Source organism: Trachemys scripta, chromosome 1, assembly GCF_013100865.1.
Source record: "Trachemys scripta elegans isolate TJP31775 chromosome 1, CAS_Tse_1.0, whole genome shotgun sequence".
NCBI classification, from domain to species: domain Eukaryota; kingdom Metazoa; phylum Chordata; order Testudines; family Emydidae; genus Trachemys; species Trachemys scripta.
Window position 1 is genome coordinate 116,715,780 of NC_048298.1, and position 21,380 is coordinate 116,737,159.

General features: G+C 45.2%; 1 protein-coding gene across 1 annotated transcript in view; it reads left to right on the forward strand.

The window, feature by feature from the left end:
• Positions 1-1,302: 1,302 nt before the first annotated feature.
• Positions 1,303-21,380, forward strand: part of ST8SIA1 (ST8 alpha-N-acetyl-neuraminide alpha-2,8-sialyltransferase 1) — a 173,511-nt gene continuing 153,433 nt past the window's right edge. The window contains exon 1 of the mRNA XM_034782629.1: positions 1,303-2,255. Coding sequence (XP_034638520.1) covers positions 1,867-2,255 — 389 coding nt within the window. The 5' untranslated portion in view covers positions 1,303-1,866. The remainder of the gene's footprint in view (positions 2,256-21,380) is intronic.

The window sequence follows — 21,380 nt, forward strand, 5'->3', positions numbered from 1 at the left end:
TAGTTCCCCTACAGTGGCATATGTGAGATGGAGATGGTGGATTCAATCTAATTCCAAGTGTCTGGCAGTTTGAGGGAGGTAAATAACTAACAGAGTCTCAGGTTGCTAGTGAAAGTCCACGCACAACTGGTATGCTTTGGCTAGTTAGTGTAGCTTGTCTTCAAACTGAGTGATCTGTGGGGTTAAAAAAGGAGTGTGCCCCCCCGCCCAAGGTATCAAGCAGGCTAGCATTGGAAAGGGGCGAAAACGTGGCGGAGGGTGGGAGGGGAATGACCAGGCTAGTCCCCATGAAATCCAGTCTCTCAGTTTTTCCTATATTTTGTCATTCTTCACAGCTAGCTCTAGCCCCGGAGCACAATATGCTGACAATTTAGCTGTATGCAGCTAGACAAGTCAGCCGCAAGGGCGTGCTGAAGAGCGATCGGGATGGGAGGTGTGATGCTGGGCTTTCCCCACTTTGCAGTACTCTGGTGGCTGGGAAGGATGGACGGTTTTCGGGCGAGATCCCTGTATAAGAATGGCCCCGGCTGACATTTTAAAAGGGTTTCGGGATGGAGGGTTTAATGGGGGAAAGTGATTTCCCAATATAAACAATGAATAGAAATGGTCGCAGCAAAGGCTCTGCGCCATGAGGCTGATGTCTGTGTCCGGCTGGATCCCAGCTGCTTGCACATCTGGGTGCAGTATATAAGAGGAGGAGGGTGTGTGTGAGAGCGAGCGAGCCTGGATCCAGGATCCTGCCTGTGTTTCGTCATTTACTGCCGGGAGCGCGGGGAACGGCATGTACCGGAGCCATGTCCCTATGTGCCAGTGAGATCCGGGGTTTAGCAGGGTGGTTGATTGGGGATGGGGCGGGAATCCTGTCCTGGGCATGGGGATAAGGCGGCGTGAGTGGCATCCCGCCGGGTTATTTAGGAGGGGGGCGGGGCAGGCTTGGATGGGAATCGCCTGAGACTAGTGAGATCCTGGGTTTGTTTGGGTGTGCTGGGAAGTGGAGGTGGGGAGTTATGTACTGTGAATGCGTGTGGGGCCGGGGAGGGGGGGATCCTGCCGAGGCGATTGGGGGTGGAAGCCCCCGGGGAACAGCGGTGTGGGGTGAAGGGAGGCTGCAGGGTGGACTGATGTTTGGGGGCAGGGGAAGGGTGGCGCGATCTCTGAGAGGCTCTCGGCTCGGCGCGCTGGGAATCCTCGGCGAGGCGAGTGGAGGAAGGAGGCTGCTTTGTGCGTGTGGCTGATGCAGTGTCACAGGGGGGGGGGGGGGGGGGGGGGGGGGGGGACTTGGGGGGTAGGGGGATCATGTAAGTCTCCTGCCATTGCCTGGCTCAGCCTGATTCCCCCCCCCCCCTTTTACTGAAGGCGAGCAAAAAAGCTAAACCCTGCTGCCAGCGCCAATCCAGGAGGCGCTGATCTGAACGGGTCAAAGGAGATATTTTCTTTTTCCTGCGGGGGGAAAAAAGCCCTGATTTCCGGTCACCCCGCTGTCGTGTCGAGTCCCTCCCCCCATCTCCCCGCTTTCAGGGGTGCAGGAGAAGGTTGCTGACAGCTCCTGGGGCGAGGGGGGAGGGGCAGCTCTTTGTTCCCCTCGGATTTGGGGAGCAGGAGGGAAGCCCGGGAACGGGCGGCAGAATGGAAATGTACAAGGACTTGCTGCAGTGACAGCTCCCCGGGTGCTGTGTGCCTGGCGGAGGGAAGGGGAGGGAGGGGGAGCAGAGGACCAAATGACTGGGAGGAAGCGAGACAGCAGCAGCAGCCGCCGCTGCTACCGAGAGAGGAAGCGGCTGAGCCCTGCCGATCCCTGGCTTGAGCAGCGGGCAGCCGCTCCCCCGGCTAGCTGGGCTGCGATGGCATCCGCCGCTGGCCTTCAGGATGGCCCCCGTCCCTAGAGCAGCGGGGCGGCCGGCGGGGAGCCCCCGGGGGAGCCGGCTCACCATCGCGGCGGCGGCTCTGTGTCTGTTGCATGGGGGGCTTTGGCGCTCCGGCGGCCGCTCGCCGGGACTGATGAGTGACTGCAGCCCGGCCCGGAGGAAGATCTGCCGGGGGAGGAGGAGGAGGATGGCGGCGGCGGGGCCGGTGTGTAAATGTCCCCGGACCCGGTTGCCCGTCGGGGGGGCCAGTGCCTTGTGTGTCTTTGTCCTTTGCTGGCTCTACATCTTCCCCGTGTACCGGCTGCCCGACGAGAAGGAGGTCGTGCAGGGGGTGCTGCTGCAGCAGGGCAAGGCGTGGAGGAGCAACCAGACCGCAGTCACCGGCTTCAGGTACCCAGCCTCCCTGCCCCATGCCCAGGGGCAGCCCAAGGGCAGCCAGGGACAGGAGCAGAGCGCAGTGGGCCCCGTGTACCCCCCCCCCAATAAATAAAGCCGAACTTTATTTGTCACACTCAAATATTGATCTTTACCCCCCACCCCAAACTCGTAGCGGCTTTAACTAGTGGGGGGCTGGCCAGACCCTTCTGCTGTGAAAAGTGTTTTTGGGGGTAGTGGTTTGGTACCTTTGGGATCCTGTGAGGGCAGTGGGAGTGGGCTAAAGGACGAACCATGTTTCTTTCTTTTTTATATACAAATAAAACCAACACCAAGGTCTCTCCCGGGAAAGCGCAACGGGCGCTCTCACTTCTGGCTGTTGCGGGCTTGGCTGTACCCCGGGATCATGCCACGCTGCAGTGATGCCTTTTGGTCCCTAACAAAGAAAAAGACCTTCATGCTCCCCTGGCTTGATTTTTCAAGGTGTGCCTGAGACACCCGAATGTGTTTCCAGGTGTTGGGAGGGGAGATCTGTAAGCATTGAGCAACTCCCCCAATTTTGAAATCAAAGCTGCAAGGAGACCCTTCCCGTGCACTTTATTATGCAAAACATGTGGAGAGTCTGCTGGGTGGTTGTTTTTTTTTTTTTTTTTTGTCCATGTCTGTGCATCTCCAGAGCCGGCTCATCAAAGTGTAAATTTCACCTTCTCCAGCCTCAACGGGAAAGGGGAGTGCTGCAGTTAGGACTCATTGAAGGACCAGGCTCCTGCTACTCAGGGGATTTTCCAATGAGTCTGGTTTGAAATTAGGTACAATGTAGGTCTGCGGTGCCTTGAAAAACACTCCCATCTATTGACTAATCATATGATCTTTGGGAATATATAGCCTGACTTCTTTCTTTTCTCCCTCTTCCACCCATCTCCTAGGGGTGCTGGAACAATTTGTATAGTGGGGGTGCTGGGAGCCATTTAACCATACTGATTTATACCTGCCTCTGGAGATTTCCATTACTTGCATCTGAAGAAGTGAGGTTCTTACCCACGAAAGCTTATGCTCCCAATACTTCTGTTAGTCTTAAAGGTGCCACAGGACCCTCTGTTGCTTTTAACCAAACTGTAAACCCCGTATATGATGGAAACCCCTTCAAGCCAGAGGGTGCAGCAGCACCCCCAGCATCACTAGTTCCAGCACCTATGACCCCCATCATCTGGCTTTCTTCCTCTCCTCTTAGTAGCAAATGGAAGGTAAGAGGGAGTAGCAGTCGATTTCCCTCCCAAATGCCCTCTTTCTGTAGTGAGTGCCAGAACAAATCATGTTTGAATGTCAAGTAACTCTTTTTCAGAATACTGAATTGTTTTCTATGACATAATCCTTGCAGTGCTTAATTTGTGCTGAAAGAGATGCCTGGGCTCAACCAATTAGGTGCATGGGCTTAAGCAATTTTTTTTTTACTTTCATAACTGATGTGGCAAGCCCAGAGATGCTGGGGCTATGAACTGCCAAGCCCTGGCAACCCCTGGCACAAATTAAGCACTGCATCCTTGAATGATTTTTGGATGAAATTCGACTTTCTGAAATCTGATACTGGAGCCAGTCTAGGATGCAATTACTTTAGGTCCTGTCTGCCGCAATAACAAAAACGTTACCAATCATTTAATTCCTTAAAATCAGATTCTGATCCTCTGAGGCTTTCAGGGACTATAACCAATCTCGGGTGATTGGAGGGTACATGTTAATATCAGTTCACTGGCTAGGCATGACAGAAGCTCCTTCTTTAATGCAGAGCTAGCAATTACAGCCAAGCAACTGCAGATGACTTTGTCCTATTGAGGAGAGAATAAATTCGAAAATGCTTCAGTCTGCAACAAACAAGGCTGACCTTTCCAGATGCAGGTTCCTCTTCATCCCCTCTATGCTACAGGCTCCCAGTTCCTTGTTTGGGTGACTATTTTTTGGGGGGTGCCTGGATAGGTGATGTGGGAAATAATTTGCTATATGACTTTTCAGTTTTATAAACCAACAGCTGGTTTGACGACTGCACTGGTACTACAACTTGCAAATTTAACCTTAATATTTAGACATTTCCCTCAGACTGTTTACAAACACCAGCTTTTGGTGGCTCCTCCACTTACTCCATTTACTCTTGCATTTCCCCACAAACCCCTAAGCATACTGATTATCGCAAAGTTGTTTCTTTGAAAGGAAGAAACTCACCAAATAAAAGAAGTTGTTGCTTCTGGAGACAGGAAGCTAATGGGGACGTTTGTATTGGAAATTATAAATAGAAAATATACCAAAATAATCAAGTGATTGTGCCACAGAAAATTAAACTTTACATTTTTCCTGTGTGCGTTTGCTCTTGTTAATTTTGGTGGCAGGATATCATGTTAAACCCATGACAGGTAATTTTGTCTATATTGTGAAAGTATTAACTAAAATAAGGAGGCCTTTGTTTTACATGGAAACTCAAGAATCATTCAGTTTTATATTTAGGGGAAGGTGTGCTTAGAGCCCCTCATTTCAATTCTTACTGGAAACCACCTGAGGTTATGAATAAAAGACTCTTTTCCTCTTGACTGGGGGTAGCAGGAAGTGAGGCAGATTGAGTAATTAACTGATGCTACAGATGTCTTCTGGGACTATCTGGGAATTGAACCTAGACCTCTTAAGTCATTGTCCAAAACCTTAGCCACAAAACTACCCTCTGTGTGCCATGTTCCAAAAGCACTTGATGCATGATCTAGCTCTTTCCTCAACACAACCCCCTTCTTGTGCAAATAATCTGTACTCCATGCACACTAGTGGAACTACTCCTATCAGGACTACTTGCCTGTATGAGGTTTTGCAGAATCAGTTCCAAAGTGAGAATTTACCACTTATAAATACAGAAGTGTCACTCTTGTGGGGCTCAGTATTTTAGCTCCCTATCTTTGTTGTCCCATTGGCTTTCAATGGGGCTACATGCATAAGTAAGGACTGCTCATGCCAGTAGTAATTGTTGCAGGGTCAGGCCTTTGATCTGGTACATTGAGATGACTACATATTTTAGGCACATATTTTAGGCTTTATTCTGCAAACCTCACCTAGGTGAGTAATCTTTACATGCACATCAGCAGTAATACCCTTCATTACTAAGGTATAATTTTAGTTTACTGAGATTGGGTCTGATCCAGCTTTCCTTATTTAGATACACCTTCTTTTGAAGTCAACTGGAGTTTGATCTCATTAAGAAGAGCCGAATAGCTGCCTACCATTGCCATCATTCTTGCAGTTTAAAGATGTTAGTGACTGAGGGCTGGTCTACACAGGGGGCGGGATTGATCTAAGATTCGCAACTTCAGCTACGTGAATAGCATAGCTGAAGTCTAAGTATCTTAGATCGATTTACCTTGGGTCCTCATGGCGCGGGATCGACAGCCACGGCTCCCCCGTCGACTCTGCTACTGCCGCTCACTCTGGTAGAGTTCCAGAGTCGACGGGGAGCATGTTCGGGGATTGATATATCATGTCTTAACAAGATGCGATATATTGATCCCTGAAAAATCGATCGCTACCCGCGGATACGGCGGGTAGTCTGGACATACCCTGAGAATAGCCAACATGACTGCCATGGAACAATCTCTGTTGATCTCTGACAAACCATGAGTAACTTTCAGTCAGTCAAGTGGAAAAGTGTTTACTCTTGTACTTCTCAGATTATATGGTGGCAAAAATACTATTTATAGGTATGAGACAAAGTCATTACACAATCACTAATTAATAATGACTCGTCTTTTTCCTGTGGGGTTTAATATTACATCCCACTTGCTTTGTGGCTTGTTCAGTTTTTTAAGGGCTCAGTCCTACAGTCCTTATTTAGGCAAAACTCCTACTAACTATGGTACTCCTCCAAACTGCTTTCTTTGTTATTACTTAGGTAAACAAAATAAAAGAATACATTTTCCTTTCTCTTTTTTTAGTAGGATTATTTCACTTAAAGTTATTGCAAATAATGAAAAGATCTATTCCCACATTTGATCTGCTCCTGAGGACAAAACTATTACTAATACTCAGCATCACTAAGCGTCTAAAAATCCAAAGTGCTATGTATAGTTCTAGGCAGGGCTGGTAGCACCACCTATTGTTACGGTTGCCAGACTTTCTGCTTCATTCAGTGCACAGGATGTAGCTATTTGGGGGAATGGGGTGTCAGGGTTGTGTAGTGAAGAAGGCTGTTGCCTATAGGAACCCTGTTTCATTTGTGGCAGAAGTTGGAAGGTTTGTAGTGAATGAGGCAGGGGACTGCAGAAAGAGAAAGATGTTCTGGAGAGCTGGAATTGTTTCCTGACTCTTCACAATTCTTATGTGATGCTGGGCAAGTCACTTAAACCAAACTTTTCACATGTGGTTATTAATTGCATGTTCATCATTTTCTGGGTGGCTGACACCATATGCCAGGGCCTGATTTACAGAAGAGCTGAGCACACAGAGCTGCATCTGAAGTCAATCAGAGCTTTTCATTGAATGTATAAAGTACTGTATAAACTACTCTGAAAAATCAGGTCCTAGGCATGTCAGATTGGGCATCCAAAGTAGTGGAAACTTTTGCCCTTAATCTTTCTTGCCTCAGTCCTGGTCTACACTAGGAATTTACTTTGGTATAACTTCATCTGTTAGGGGTGTGACCGACACCCCGGTATAAACAGCACTAGGTGGATGGAAGAATTCTTCAGCTGACAGCTTGGGGAGATGGATTACCTACACCAGGGGTCTCAAACACGCGGCCTGCGGGGTTATTTTCTGCGACCTGTGAGCTCCTCACCCCCTCCCCCGCGTTTACCTAGAGCGGCTCAGGCCTGACGTGCAGCAGGGGCAGGGAAGGCTCCCTGCCTGCCTGCCCTGAGCCCCATGCCGCACCTTGCACTCTGACCCCCTTCCCTGGACCCCCTGCTGCACCCCGCACAGCTCCCCCCCACTGCCCTGAGCCCCCTACCACACCCCCCCTGCACCCTGACCCCTGCTGCACCCCTAACCCCTCCTGCACCCCACACCCCAACTCCCTGCCCTGAGCCCCTGCCACACCCCTTTTGTACCCCCTGGGGGCAGGGAGGGGGTGGAGTTGGGGTGGGGATTTTGGGAAGGGGTTGGAATAGGGGCAGGGAATGGGCGGGGCCTCATGGAAGGGGTGGAGTGGGGGTGGGGCCGAGGGTGGTGCGGGGGGAGGTGTCAGTAATGCGGCCCTTGGGCCAATGTACTAGTTCTCATGTGGCCCTTGTCGTCATTTGAGTTTGAGACCCTTGACCTACACTGATGGGAGTGATTCTCCCACTGGCGTAGGTAGTTCTACACTGTAGCATTGTAAGTGTAGACATACTCAAAATTCCCTATTTTGCAGATGGGGAACAATACCTTCCCTTCCTCACCTCCCAGGCGAGTTAAGATAAATTCAGTATTTGTGAAGCACTCAGATACTACAGTGATGAGTGCCACAGGAGAGCCCATGAGGAGATTAATAATTTTATCTTCAGAGCAGGGTTTGAATAGTGTGCAATCAATAAAGTCTGTGGACACACACTGAACGAGGATAAAACAAAATATAGAACGGCTGGTAATTCAGTTAGCACCATCCATACCGTGCAATGAATGAGGCAGGGGTCCTGGGGGAAAAATAGTAGATCATGTCATTAAAGACTATAACTTGCAGTAAATCTTTCTACATTCCATGTTTTTTATTAAATATAGTATTTAAAGCAACATTCTCTTTTTAGTGTGCAATACAAATGTTAACATCAAATCAGTGAAGATTCTCTTTAGCCCCATTTGCCAATATTTGTCCTTCAAGCTTGGTCTACACTACTAACTTATATTGGCATAACTACATCGCGCAGGGGTGAGGAAATGCACACCCCTGAGTGACTCAGTTATACTGACCTAACTCCCAGTGTAGACAGTGCTATGTCGATGGAAGGGCTTCTCCCATTAACATAACTACTGGCTTTCCAGGAGGTGGATTACCTACACTGACAGGAGAAGCCCTCCTGTCAGCGTAGGTAGTGTCTTCATAGAATCATAGAATATTAGGGTTGGAAGAGACCTCAGGAGGTCATCTAGTCCAACCCCTTGCTCAAAGCAGGACCAACCCCAATTAAATCATCCCAGCCCGGGTTTTGTCAAGGCTGACCTTAAAAACCTCTAAGGACGGAGATTCTACCACCTCCCTAGGTAATCCATTCCAGTGCTTCACCACTCTCCTAGTGAAATAGTTTTTTCTAATATCCAACCTAGACCTCCCCCACTGCAACTTGAGACCATTGCTCCTTGTTCTGTCATCTGCCACCACTGAGAACAGCCTAGCTCCATCCTCTTTGGAACCCCCCTTCAGGTAGTTGAAGGCTGCTATCAAATCCCCCCTCACTCTTCTTTTCTGCAGACTAAATAACCCCAGTTCCCTCAGCCTCTCCTCATAAGTCATGTGCCCCATCCCCCTAATCATTTTTGTTGTCCTCCGCGGGATTCTCTCCAATTTGTCCACATTCCCTCCTGTAGTGGGGGGACCAAAACTGTATGTAATACTCCAGGTGTGGCCTCACCAGTGCCGAATAGAGGGGAATAATCACTTCCCTCAATCTGCTGGCAATGCTCCTACTAATGCAACTCAATATGCCGTTGGCCTTCTTGGCAACGAGGTCACACTGCTGATTCATATCTAGCTTCTCGTCCACTGTAATCACCAGTCCTTTTCTGCAGAACTGATGCTTAGCCAGCCAGTCCACAGCCTGTAGCAATGCATGGATTCTTCTGTCCTAAGTGCAGGATTCTGCACTTGTCCTTGTTGAACCTCATCAGATTTCTTTTGGCCCAACCCTCCAATTTGTCTAGGTCACTCTGGACCCTATCCCTACGCTCCAGTGTATCTACCTCTGCCCCCATTTTAGTGTCATGTGCGAACTTGCTGAGGGTGCAATTAATCCCATCATCCAGATCATTGATAAAGATGTTAAACAGAACCGGCCCCAGGACCGACTCCTGGGGCACTCTGCTTGATACCGTCTGCCAACTAGACATTGAGTCGTTCATCACTCCCTGTTGAGCACGACAATCTAGCCAGCTTTCTATCCACCTTATAGTCCATTCATCCAATCCATACTTTTTTAACTTGCTGGCAAGAATACTGTGGGAGACCATAACCAAAGCTTTGCTAAAGTCAAGATTGAAGCACTACAGTGGCGCAGTCGTCCTTTTACCTCTGCAGCCCTCTGTCACAGAAAGCTGACATTGACAATGCGCTGGTGCATCCTGACTCAATAAGCCAGATCTGCCCCTTTCACTGGGAAATGTTTGCCTCAACGGTGACAAGATCTGTGGATCAATCTCATTAGCCACCTGCAGATCCAGCGGCGATAACTGTCTATCACCCTCAACCTATGAGGAATTGCCGACCAGAGCCGGCTCCAGGCACCAGTGGAGGAAGCATGTGCCTAGGGCGGCACATGCTAAGGGGCGGCATTCCGTCCATTATTGGGACAGCACAGTCCGGGCGGCTTTTTTTTTCTTTTCTTTTTTTGCTTGGGGCGGCAAAAATGGTAGAGATGGTCCTGTTGCCAACTATAGTGGCACAGGTGCATCAGCGCAGCATTTTAAGCATAGACAACCGTTAGATGCAATCTATGCTAGTTGCATAACTGTTACTACTCTGAAGGTGTGTTTCAAGGTAAATGTGAGGTTAAACTTGCTTGCAGTTTAATCTCACATTTGCTCATGTTGATTAGTTAAGTTTAACCAATGATTAAATTATTTTACAGAGCAACTAATTGTGCTTTTTTTGTGTGAGCTGAGTGGATAAAATGTATTTGAAAGTATTTACAGCTGGAAAATACTAGACTAGGACAGCACTGCTTCAGGGTCTGGTGACAATTTTCTAACTACATCAAAAATATTCATATTTTGCATTTTCAAAGGGCAAGATCCTGATCATTTTACTCATCAAATGGGACTACTCGGCGGTAAATCCTGTACAATATTTTCTGTTAATATTCACATTTTAAATGAATTGTTTCTGATTGATATTCACAGAAAGTAAATACAAAGGGGGCATGAAAACATAATCCATAATAGGTATCTTGATTAGTATATCTGATACATCTACTATCATGAACAGTATCCTTCCCCAACAGAAGAGTGGGGGCTCAGTGATGTGACAGGTCATCTGCATTTGGTGGTAATATTTTTAATCCATTGTGTTAGGTGTGTATGAGCTAAAGTGAAAAGACAGACAAAGGGGGTGAGAAGGGAAAATGAACTATAGAGAGATTTACTGGCTTATGCAAGGTCACACAGGAAGAACTGCAACAGGGCCAGGAACTGAAACCAGAACTTTCAAGTTCCAGTCCACAGCTGTAACCATCCTTCCTATCTGCTCCCTTAGTAGTATTTCCTTTGATTCTGTATGTTCCTATACACGGCTCACATAAAATAATGAACTTGAATTCTAAAATCTACTTTTGCAGTTTTGCAATGTCATTTTTCTTTAGATTTGTGAAATATTTATTGCTTTGACAACTGTACTGTCTTCGTTCATGCTAGAATTTGATGCTTAATGTCCTCTATATGTTTTATTGGGTGTGTTTGTGTTTCCTTTTTTTTCCATGGAGACTGCATGAATCCAGGACTCAGTAATCTGCAAAGCAATAATTTGCCATTGATTTCCATGGTGTTGAATCCAACTCTGTTCAGCAGAGACTGAAAGTTGTTATTATCTGATAGCTGTTCAGAGTTAGTGAATTCAGTCTAGTTTCTCTTGGACATGTGATCAAACCAAAAGGGCCAGGGATTATGAATGATCCTTTTGCCTCTAGAATTTATTCCAATACATTAAGGCTCAATCATGTGGGGAAGTTGTTTGTACTGCTGTAATCTGTGCTGTATTGGTTTCCCAAGCACTAAAAATACTTAATTTTAAATCTTTCTGTGTATCTATTTCTACCTCTCTCTGTGTGGTACATACAGATCCTAGGGTATAAAGACGATACTCAAGTTTTTACATAAGATGCATGAGCTAAAATAGTCAAATGTGGGTACATAAAGTTAAATTCATATTAAGGCACATCTGGAAATCATGACATTATTACTGAACTGCTGAACAACCTGCATCTCCCACGAAGTCAGCAGGAGCTGCAAGTGCTCAGCACCTCTGGAAATTAGGCCACTTCTACTGATGTGCCTAAATTTGGGGTTAGGTTCCTAACTTCAAGCACTCAAGTTTGAGAAATTTAGCCTAAGAACTCATAAGCTGAAAATGGAGGCAAACCCTGCACAAACAGCTACACATAGAAAGATCTGAAATGTAAACAGGCCTGCCTTGGCCTCTAGATCAAGTTCGATTTCTGGTCTTCAGGTTTAATACTGAAATACTTTTGTCTCATTTTTAAAAATTGACTAGATGTAAAGTTGTGTCTCTCTTTCACTGTGAATTTCCAGACTTTTAAATGCTTTGTTTTTTCTAAACGTAACCTTAACTCTGTTTCTGGCTTTTAATTGTTGTTTTAAAATAATTATTTTACAGTGCTTTTGTACAAATGATCGCTATTACAATTAGATCACAGAGGCCCCTGCTGAGATCAGGGCCCCATTGGGCTAGACTCTTTACAAATGTGTAATAAAAAATAATCCTTACCTCAAAGAGTTTACAGTATATAACCTGACAAGATGGAGAAAGTTTGGGAGGGGAAAAGGAGCCCTTAAGGTACTTAACTGTAATAAAGATTGTTGTTTGGGAATAAATATGGCAGGGGTTCTGAGCTCCAAAATGACCTGTCCTATTAGCTTTGACTAGAAGTATATTTGGGATGAATATTGGGATGAATAAGATGGAGGAGGGGAAATCTAAAGACTAACAAGGATGTTTAGAATGATTTTTTCCTAATGTCCCTTTCAGGAACAAAGATGTAAAGGGTATGTGAAATCAGATTCTTCTGTACAACATTCACTTTAAAGTGAGAACTCTGCTCTCCTGTAAGACAGGAGATAATAGGCAGCAGAATTTCCACTACAGTTTTTAAAAGTAAAAACATAATCAGACTATATTTATTTTGCCCTCCACAACACAGCACACCAGCCTAGAAGACTGCCTTCTGACCATTGTTTTTATAGATTTTAAGTAGACTGCAGTGAATCCTCCAATCTTTTCTATACAGCTGCTCCAGGTTGCATAAAGCTTTACTTCCTTATTTGCTTCGAGAATCATTGCATCTCCTGTGTGGCTGCTTTAAATCTCTCCCACTTCCTCCTCTTCTCTGGCTTTGCTCATCCTTCATCTTCTTTAGGCCTCTCTTGTTTGCAGTATTGTTGTTGTAGCCATGTTGGTACCAAGATATTAGACAGTCAAGGTCGGTGAGGAGAATATCTTTTATAGCAGTGGTTCTCAACCAGGGGTCTGAGGCACCCTGGGGGGCTGTGAGCAGGTTTTGGGGTGGCTTCCAAGCAGGGCTAGTGTTAGATTTGCTAGGGCCCAGGGGAGAAAGCTGAAGCCCTGCCACATGGGGTTGAAACCCAGGCCCTGAGCCCTGCCACCCAAGGCTGAAGCCGAAGCCTGAGCAATGTAGCTTTGCGGGGGCTCCTGTGATATGAGGGCCCCCAAGTAATTTGCCTGCTTGCTACCGCCTAATGCCAGCCCTGGTTTTTTGTGACATTCCCTTCTGGTGTTATCCGGACCAATGATCTGCTAGGTCACTCCAATCCTTGACTCTGGGAGCCAGCCTTACCCTGCTCTGCTGTGAGAACCCCCCCTCCTGGGCTGCTCACACACAGCCTCTAACACGTAAGCTGCTCCTTGGATTGTGCAACCAAATGACACTAGCCAATATCTCCGGTCCGAGGCACAAACCTAGGAACCTCCATCTTGCAGTGTCCTGTTATGCCCACTGGACACTGCAAGTTTATATGAGCTCGTCAATTTAACAAAGAAATGGATATGTACCCGGCGTTTTATCCCAAGGGGAGCTTCTGACATGCTTCAAACCAAACTCACTGCTTCAGGTAGAATAAACAAACAGATTTATTAACTACAAAGATAGATGTTAAGTGATTATAAGTCAAAGCATAACAAGTCAGATTTGGTAAAATGAAATAAAAGCAAAACGCATTCTAAGCTGATCTTAACACTTTCAGTGTCCTTACAAACTTAGATGCTTCTCACCACAGGCTGGCTGGTTGCTCTTCAGCCAGGCTCTCCCCTTTGATCAGCGCTTCAGTCGCTTGGTGCAGTGTCTGTAGATGTAGGTGGAGGAGAGAAGAAGAGCATGGCAAATGTCTCTCCCTTTTATCATGTTCTTTCTTCCCTCTTTGCTTTGCCGCCCCTTCCCCCCATCAGGGTTAGGTGAGCATTACCTCATCGCAGTCCCAAACTGACCAAAGGAAGGGGGCTAACTCACTTAAGAGTCCAACAGATCCTTTTGTTGCTGCCTAGGCCAGCGTCCTTTGTTCCTGTGAGGCTGGGCTGGGTTTGTCCCATACATGCTTTGATGAAGTGTGAACTGCCCCTCTTGGCTCTTGGGGAGTTTTTGCCTGGAGTTATTTTAAGCCATGAGGATACATTTTCAGCCTCATAACTATATACATGAAATTATAACCTATAACATTACATAACATTATGTAACAACAATGCTCAGTGCATCATGAGCCTTCTGAAGACACACAACATGACAAACTTTGCATTGGATACCACACCGTCATTTTATAAGGATAAACATGGGGGTGTTCCCCCGAGGTACAGTATGTCACCTTTTTATATGCAGAAAACCCGTTATTGTGGCACAGGTGGGCTGTGGAGTTTTTATAGCATGGTGGGGTGCGGCTTGGCTCAGAAAGTAAAAGGTTGAGAACCCCTGTTTTATAGGACCAACTTCTGTTGGTGAGACACAGACTTTTGAGCTTACATAAAGCTCTTCTTGCCAGACCTGAAGAAGAGCTCTGTGTAGCTCGATAGCTTGCCTCTCTCACCAACAGAAGTTGGTCCAGTAAAAGATATCCCCTTCACCCATCTTGTCTCTTTAGGCCTCTCTTGGCTTTCTGGCTGCCCTTGAACTCTAGTGGTGGTTCCTTTATATTCACTGGGCACATATTCTCCACTTCAAAACACACATTCCTAGCTCAAATTGTCATATAAAGTAGTGCTGTAGACAAGTTGTGGTAAGAATGTTTTACCTCTTTATCTCTCTCTTTCACAGAGTCACCAGTCACCTTCAAAGCCCTGCAGCTACTGCTGATTGCTCTGTGTATCTGTCACTGTCCATTCCTTAAATGTCAGATTGCCGTTTATCAGACTGTCAAGAAAACACCCACACTATTGTTTTAGATAGCAGGTAGATAAAGTCTGTACTTATCAGGACTTTGATAGTCCATGATGCACAGTGAGCTGTAATTTAAAAGGTGTGGTGCACATATTTAAAGGAATGCTAGGAAAGCAGATCAGGTGCTTCCCTCATTTTCCTGAAAGAAGTCTCTCTTGCCTATTTTTGCCATGCCTAGCATGCCCATCATTGTAGTAATTGAGGAACTGCTCTCTAGATTAATAAAAACAAACCATAAAATCCTTTTTATCAGTACAGATATCTTAGGAAAAAATTGAGTGGTGCCTTGGCCCAATTTCAACTCTAGTAATTGCATTCAGTCTGATTAAATGTGTCCTGAAGTTTCAGTTAGAAATTATATTCTGCTGCATTCCCAGTCCTAAATTGTTACATAACGTCACTGTGTGCTCTGTGGATTACACCCCTGAACTAGGTGATGGAGTAAACTTTGTATATCCTTAACCTCACTCACAGAAGTACCTCAAGATTTGAGACTGGAAAGTGTTGAAGCAGGTGTTTAAAATTGAGCGTGTGCTTTACGTATTTTCCTGAGATGGGTGATTTCCTGAACCAGGGACTAAAGATTAAAGTTTATTTCCTATTCAATGTTTTTAACATGGGAACAGCTGCTGGTCAGATTAGGTGATGCTAGAAGTCCATCCGAGAAAGAGGAGGTCGCTTCTGAATGAATGTTTGCTTGCTAAGCATTCCTATATTATGATCCTAAGCTGTCTTTCAGGCCAGGAACTGGCGGGGGGAGGTTAGTCAGATCAGGAGGCAGAGAAGTACTGGCAAGCAGCTATGGCAAGGATAAGAAGGGGGCCACTGGCCTTGAGAGCTGGGTGGAGATTATGAAGTTCAACTTTTGGGAGAAGTAGTGGTGGCTTCTTTCAACGCCTGTGAGTGGGTGGATTCTATTTTGTGTGGAGGGAGAGAAAGTGGAACTGGGGGCTTGGTTTGGCCCACTGTAAACACCATCCATAAAATTTGAAGAGGGGGCCAGATTCTCTCTGTGAATTTTAGCCCCCCCCCCCCCCCAAAATCCACCAGGAGTGGAGATACAGTGGCAATTAAAGCCCACAAGCCCTGCTCCTTGGCGTGAGGGCTGGAGCTGGTTGGTAAAGACTCAAAAGTAGGTGGGGACGGGCCTATGAAGGGCAGGAAAGGGCAGGTCAAGTAAGCTGGGAGATGTCAGCACCTTCCCCAGATGGTGGAGCTCCAGCCAGATTGTAGAGCTGCTCACTTCTAGCAGTGCAACAATCCAGCCATCTGCTTTCTCCTGTTGCCTGTTCCACTTCTGGCGCAGCTGCCCCCCTTCAGCTCATAGGTGCATGAAAAGTATCCCATGAAACTATAATTTGTCATATGTTTAAATCATCACAACATATATGTTGTGTACATAATATGTCCTCATAAGAAGTCTTTATTATCATGAAAAGGTGTGATGGCTACTTTATAACCAGCAAATTGGAGGATATTTTAATGATGATATTACAGTATAATACTGTGAAGGTGTGTGTGTGCATGATAAACCATCTCAGTTTTACTCTTAAGAAATTTAGGTTTCAATATCCCAAACTCTTGATAACATGCATAAGTTGCTCCTAAGTGGTTTACTTATCCAAAAACTGAGTTCTGGTAAACCTGAAACCATTTATTAACTTGATGTAAATATGCCAAATAATTTTGGCCATTCCCCTCCCCTCCCCTCCCCCCAGGAATTTGGCACCATTTACGACATGGTTGGAGGAGTCACTTAGGTATTTCACAAAAGTTGACCATTTAAAAAATTGTTAGGGTAGACTAGGGACCAGTGCCACATTTGGCTTTATAAATATAAGGTAATAGAATAATTTTAGTCTTACGTACATGGCCACATCGTGCAATCAATCTCCATGTTGATTTCCCCATTGAAAATCAGTGGGGAGTTCTATATAAAGCTAGATGATTATTAACAATGATCATTTATGCAGTGCCATAAATTTACATTCTGCTTGACAGGAAGTGAGACATGTTCCTCGTCCTGAACAGCTTGCAGTTTAAGAAGATAGATAGCAACGTACGGCCCCAGTACACATATTAGCAGCTCTGAATGATAGAATTATTTTGCCCTTCATTTCTCAGATGGTTTTAGTACAGTTTTTATCATAGAGAAATACCTGGGCTGTCTGTTAATGGCTTGTTGTGCTCTCTAGAAGGATGATGCAAAGTGGTTGTGCTGTGGGTTTGCACAGGCTTTAATTCTTTTGGGTCAGAGATGCAATCCCATGCTCTGGGCATCCCTAAGCTTCTGATTGCCAGGTGCTGGGACTGGATAACATGGAATGGATCATACAATTGACCTGTGCTATTCATTCTCTCTGAAGCACCTGGCATTGGCCACTGTCAGAAGACAGGAAACTGGGCTAGATGGACCATTGGTCTGACTCAGTATGGCTGTTCTTATATTCTTAATGATCTATCTGTCCACTGCTGTCACAACCCGGAGACCCTAGTTGCTCACTGGTAAATCTGTAACTGTCCTGTTTCTGCTGCTGCTTTTGGGGCATGTTATCTGCTTAAATGGGGACATGTGCAGGTCTTTTATTTAAAGCACAGGACTATCAGTCGGGAATAGATTTCCTGTGTGGCTCTGTTACATACTTTGTGGCTCATTTCCCCCCATCGGTAAAATGGAGATGATAATATATATGGGAAATTTATTAATGTTTGTAAAGCACATTAAAATCCCTAGTGGAAAAATATTGACTCACCTTCCTCCCCAGAAATCAAATGGCTGTATAGTCCTATTCAATATAGACTTTGCTGGGTTCAGTATTGAAATGCAGCACCTAAATCCCATTTTCAAAAGGCTCTAAGTGACTTAAGTGCTTTGGAAAAATTTACCCGTCATCTTTAAACATACAGACTAACAGAAATATTGGAGCATAAGCTTTCTTGGGTGAATACCCACTTCGTCAGATGCATGTACCCACGAAAGCTTATGCTCTAATATGTCTGCTAGTTTATAAGGTGCCACAGGACTCTTTGTCGCTTTTTACAGATCCAGACTAACACGGCTACCCCTCTGATACTTTAAACATACAGTTGTTCCGTATGCCACCATCAACCTCTCTTAAAGGCCTGGGATTCCCACTAGAACTGTTTGGCATTAGCTTTAAAGGGTACTGCTATGAAAATACCTTTATGTTGAGTCCATGAAATAAGTAAACACCTGTTCCATCTGCTCCTTGGGGTCATCTTTTCTCCATAACATTCCCTGGACCCAGAACTGTGCAGGGGAGACTCCCCCGCCACTCCACTTGGGGTACTAAGACCAATGTAATGTGCCCCTCTCCTCTCCCTTCCAGCAATGTGGGCTTGGGGAAAAACTGGAGGAGCCAGCCATGAACTGAAGGCAGTAGAAGCAGTCACAGGAACAACTAAAGCAGGCACCAAAAGACACTGAAGTCAGAGAATTGTCAAGTTTGGACAGGATTTTCTTTGCCGTTTGTTGATTGGCTGTCCAGCCCTCCTCCCTCACAGTCTCTTCACCTCAGCCTCCCACCACACCTTTCCCACTTGTGGCTAGAGGACGGGGACTGAGGAGACCTAGGGTCTATTTCTGTCTTTGCTACTTGCCTGCTGGGTGACCTTGGGCAAGACACAGTTTCCCCATCCGTATAATAGGATGAATGATACTAACCTCCTTTGGGAAGTGCTTTGAGATCTACTGATGAAAAGTGCTATATAAGTTGTATTATTGTTATTTATTTATTACCCATCTCTTCTTCCCTGGCCTGTTCCCCTCACCCCTTCCTTTTAGTGACCCCACTCTCTTCACTATTCTTTCTGCTTAGTCTATCCACTCCTAACTGAAACCTCCCATCCCCACACTCTTCAGGGCACTTATGTGACATTTGCCACCATCACCTTGTTTATTCTGTTTGTGTGTTCTACTCTTCCCCCACCCTATGTCTGTCTTGTCTGTTGGATTCTAAGCTCTTCAGGGTATGAACTATCTACTACTGTGTGTTGTGCAGGGCCGAGCACAATGGGTGGTATTCTTGGTTGGTGCTTAGTCACTTCTGAATAAACATAATTGATGATAATCTGCCTGGCCAACGAGAGCAACCTCAGGAAACCAGTAAAAAGATGGGATGGAGCTGAATGCTGAGAGCCGTAACCCAGAGTCAACTGGGTCAGCCACCATCCCTTGCAAAATATTCTCTGTAATTTACAGAGCCTGAGTAAACCCCACTGTGTACTGTAAAACATAAACAAATGTCATTAGTCCTCCAGCTACCACATTGCCAATAGGATTTGGAGCCTTTGCCAATAGTGACCAAGGCTCCAAATCCTATTGGCAGTCTCCTGCTTGTGCAACATATAACTCTTCTGTGTAAATGTTAGTATAAAAGGCGAGAGAGAGAGTGTGCCTCAGAGTGGTGGTGACAGTAATATATGGGATTGGGTGTAGAAGCTAAAAGCATCGGACAGTGGAGGGAAAGACTGTGTCAGAGAAGAACTAGAAATGTGGGGTGGAGATTCAGGGTTTGTCTACACTTACCAGGGGATTAACAAGTGGTGATCGATGCATTGGCGGTCGATTTAGCGGGTCTAGTGAAGACCCGCTAAATTGACTGCAGATCGTGTAACCTGCAAACCTCCTGGTTATAGTGCTCTGTCCCACCTAGTAGCACTGAGACCATTGAGTGAGAAAGAGACTAATGAGTTTGCTCTACAGCCTTAGTTAAGAGCCAGTTGGCTTTTAGCTCATGTGGTAGAGGCTAATGCACTAAGCTCCAGAGACCCCGGGTTCGATCCCACCTGCGAACGACTGGGGTCTGTCAGCGTTATAATTGCTCTCCCGTTGACTTCTGTACTCCACCGGATTGAGAAGAGTAGAGGGAGCATCTCCCGTCGACATTGCGTAGTGTGGATCCCACGGTAAGTAGTTCTAAGCTATGTCAATTTGAGTTACGCTATTCACGTAACTCAAATTGTGCAGCTTAGATCAAATTTCCCCTGTAGTGTAGACAAAGCCATAGTTTATTTGTCACAACCCATGTTCAGCTGCATGGGGGAATAAACTGGATGTGCAATGTATGCCAGTTGATGCAAGAGTGCCTAAAGATAGTGATCAGTCATTGGAATATTGTGTCTCGATGGCTCAGTTTAGCCAATGTTCTGTGAAAGTGCAAAGATTTAGTGTGTTCTAGTTCGGTAAATACAAATGGGACCAGCTTCTGATATCATACCAAAGTTTTGCCTTGGCATTTGATTAATCAGCTTACAGGATTTCCTAATTCCACTTTAAAATCATTTTTGGCTTCACTTATTAAACCAGTCACAGTCAGTGAAAGTATTTAGATGTGAACTTGCTTAAAATGTAGTCAGAGAGACTTATAAGGGTTTGTGTAAGTGCTAAGCTGTTTGTTTGTTGTTTTTTGGTGGGTTTTTTTTTGCATCTGTAGAAAATTACACAGGCTGATCTGAATGTAAAATATCATATGCCAGTTTGATAGTTTTTTTTTATTGGGACAAACTTCTATTCTCATTTGCGGTGGTATAAATCCAGAATTTTCCACTGAAATCAATGGAATTATCCTTATTTTATGCCAGCACTGGGGTACTTGAGAGTGGAGTTGGGGCCAGGGTCTGTATTGGTTAGGGCAGTCTGCTATGTAGCAGGACTAGAATTGTACATCTGTTGGTGTTCCTTGTTTACAGGGGTTTGTGCAAACCTTTTCTCAGTTTTGGGTCACCTAGACTCAGAGACTTTGAATTTGAGGTTTGAATCAGCTGAAATATTCAGATCAAAATAGAGTTAAATCTGCCAAATTTTGATTGCTTCCAAACACCTCTGGGTTTCACGTGCATTTAGCTCAAGCCGTACCTCAGCCTATCTGAGCATTGCCTAAGGCTCATTAGACCTTGGCAAACCTAGCCTTGAGTTTTGGATTTGTCACCCAACCTCAAAACACAGGTTTCTTTTGGTTTGAGATTGCATTATTGCAGCGAGTCTGCGCTGTTCCTGGGTTCTGTTGCTGGCTCTTCTAAAGACTTCATGTGACCTTTTGGCTTAACCCTTGTGTCTTAGTTTACACTAGAAAAATTAAACCAATGAAAGGCCCTAGAAAATTTGTAAAACACTTTGCTTCCACACGTGAACCACCCCAATCTACAGATGGCTTACATGTGGTATAATAACTGGTTGAAAGAGACTTTCTTCAAGTTTAATAAATGGCTAAAACTTGTTTCATTCTGAACTGTTTTATGCCATTTGCCAAGGTAATGGAAAACAAATGTTTTAAAATAAAAATGTTCTATAAGTCCCACAATGCATCAGTGGCCTGGAGAACCCTCCCACAATGCTTTACTTCTGGGATCTAAGCCAGGAATTGTGAGCTAGCTATCCAGAGGGTATTAACAATTAAGGTTGCTTAACTGCATTTGCAATGAACCTGCCTAAAACCTTCCCAACCCTGTCATGTCTGCTACCTGCTACAGATTTAAAGAACAGTATTCATTCGTGCTGATGGATAGCATCACACCGCATAAATGCAATGTGTTGTCTGAATTTTTGGCATTCAAATAAATGCTTTTTAAAAATCATTTCCATATTTGTGCCAAGTACATAATAAAATTTGGGCAAATAATTCACAACAATTTTATTTGATTTTTGCTTCTGTTTGTGGTAATTAATTATTCAGAAACTGATCACAAATTTCTCAAGTGTGTGTGTGTTGCTTGAAATTTTACTCATCTTTCTGAAAGTTAATCCTAGCATGGACTATTAGTTACGCTCTGTACCAAAATGGGAATGAATGAA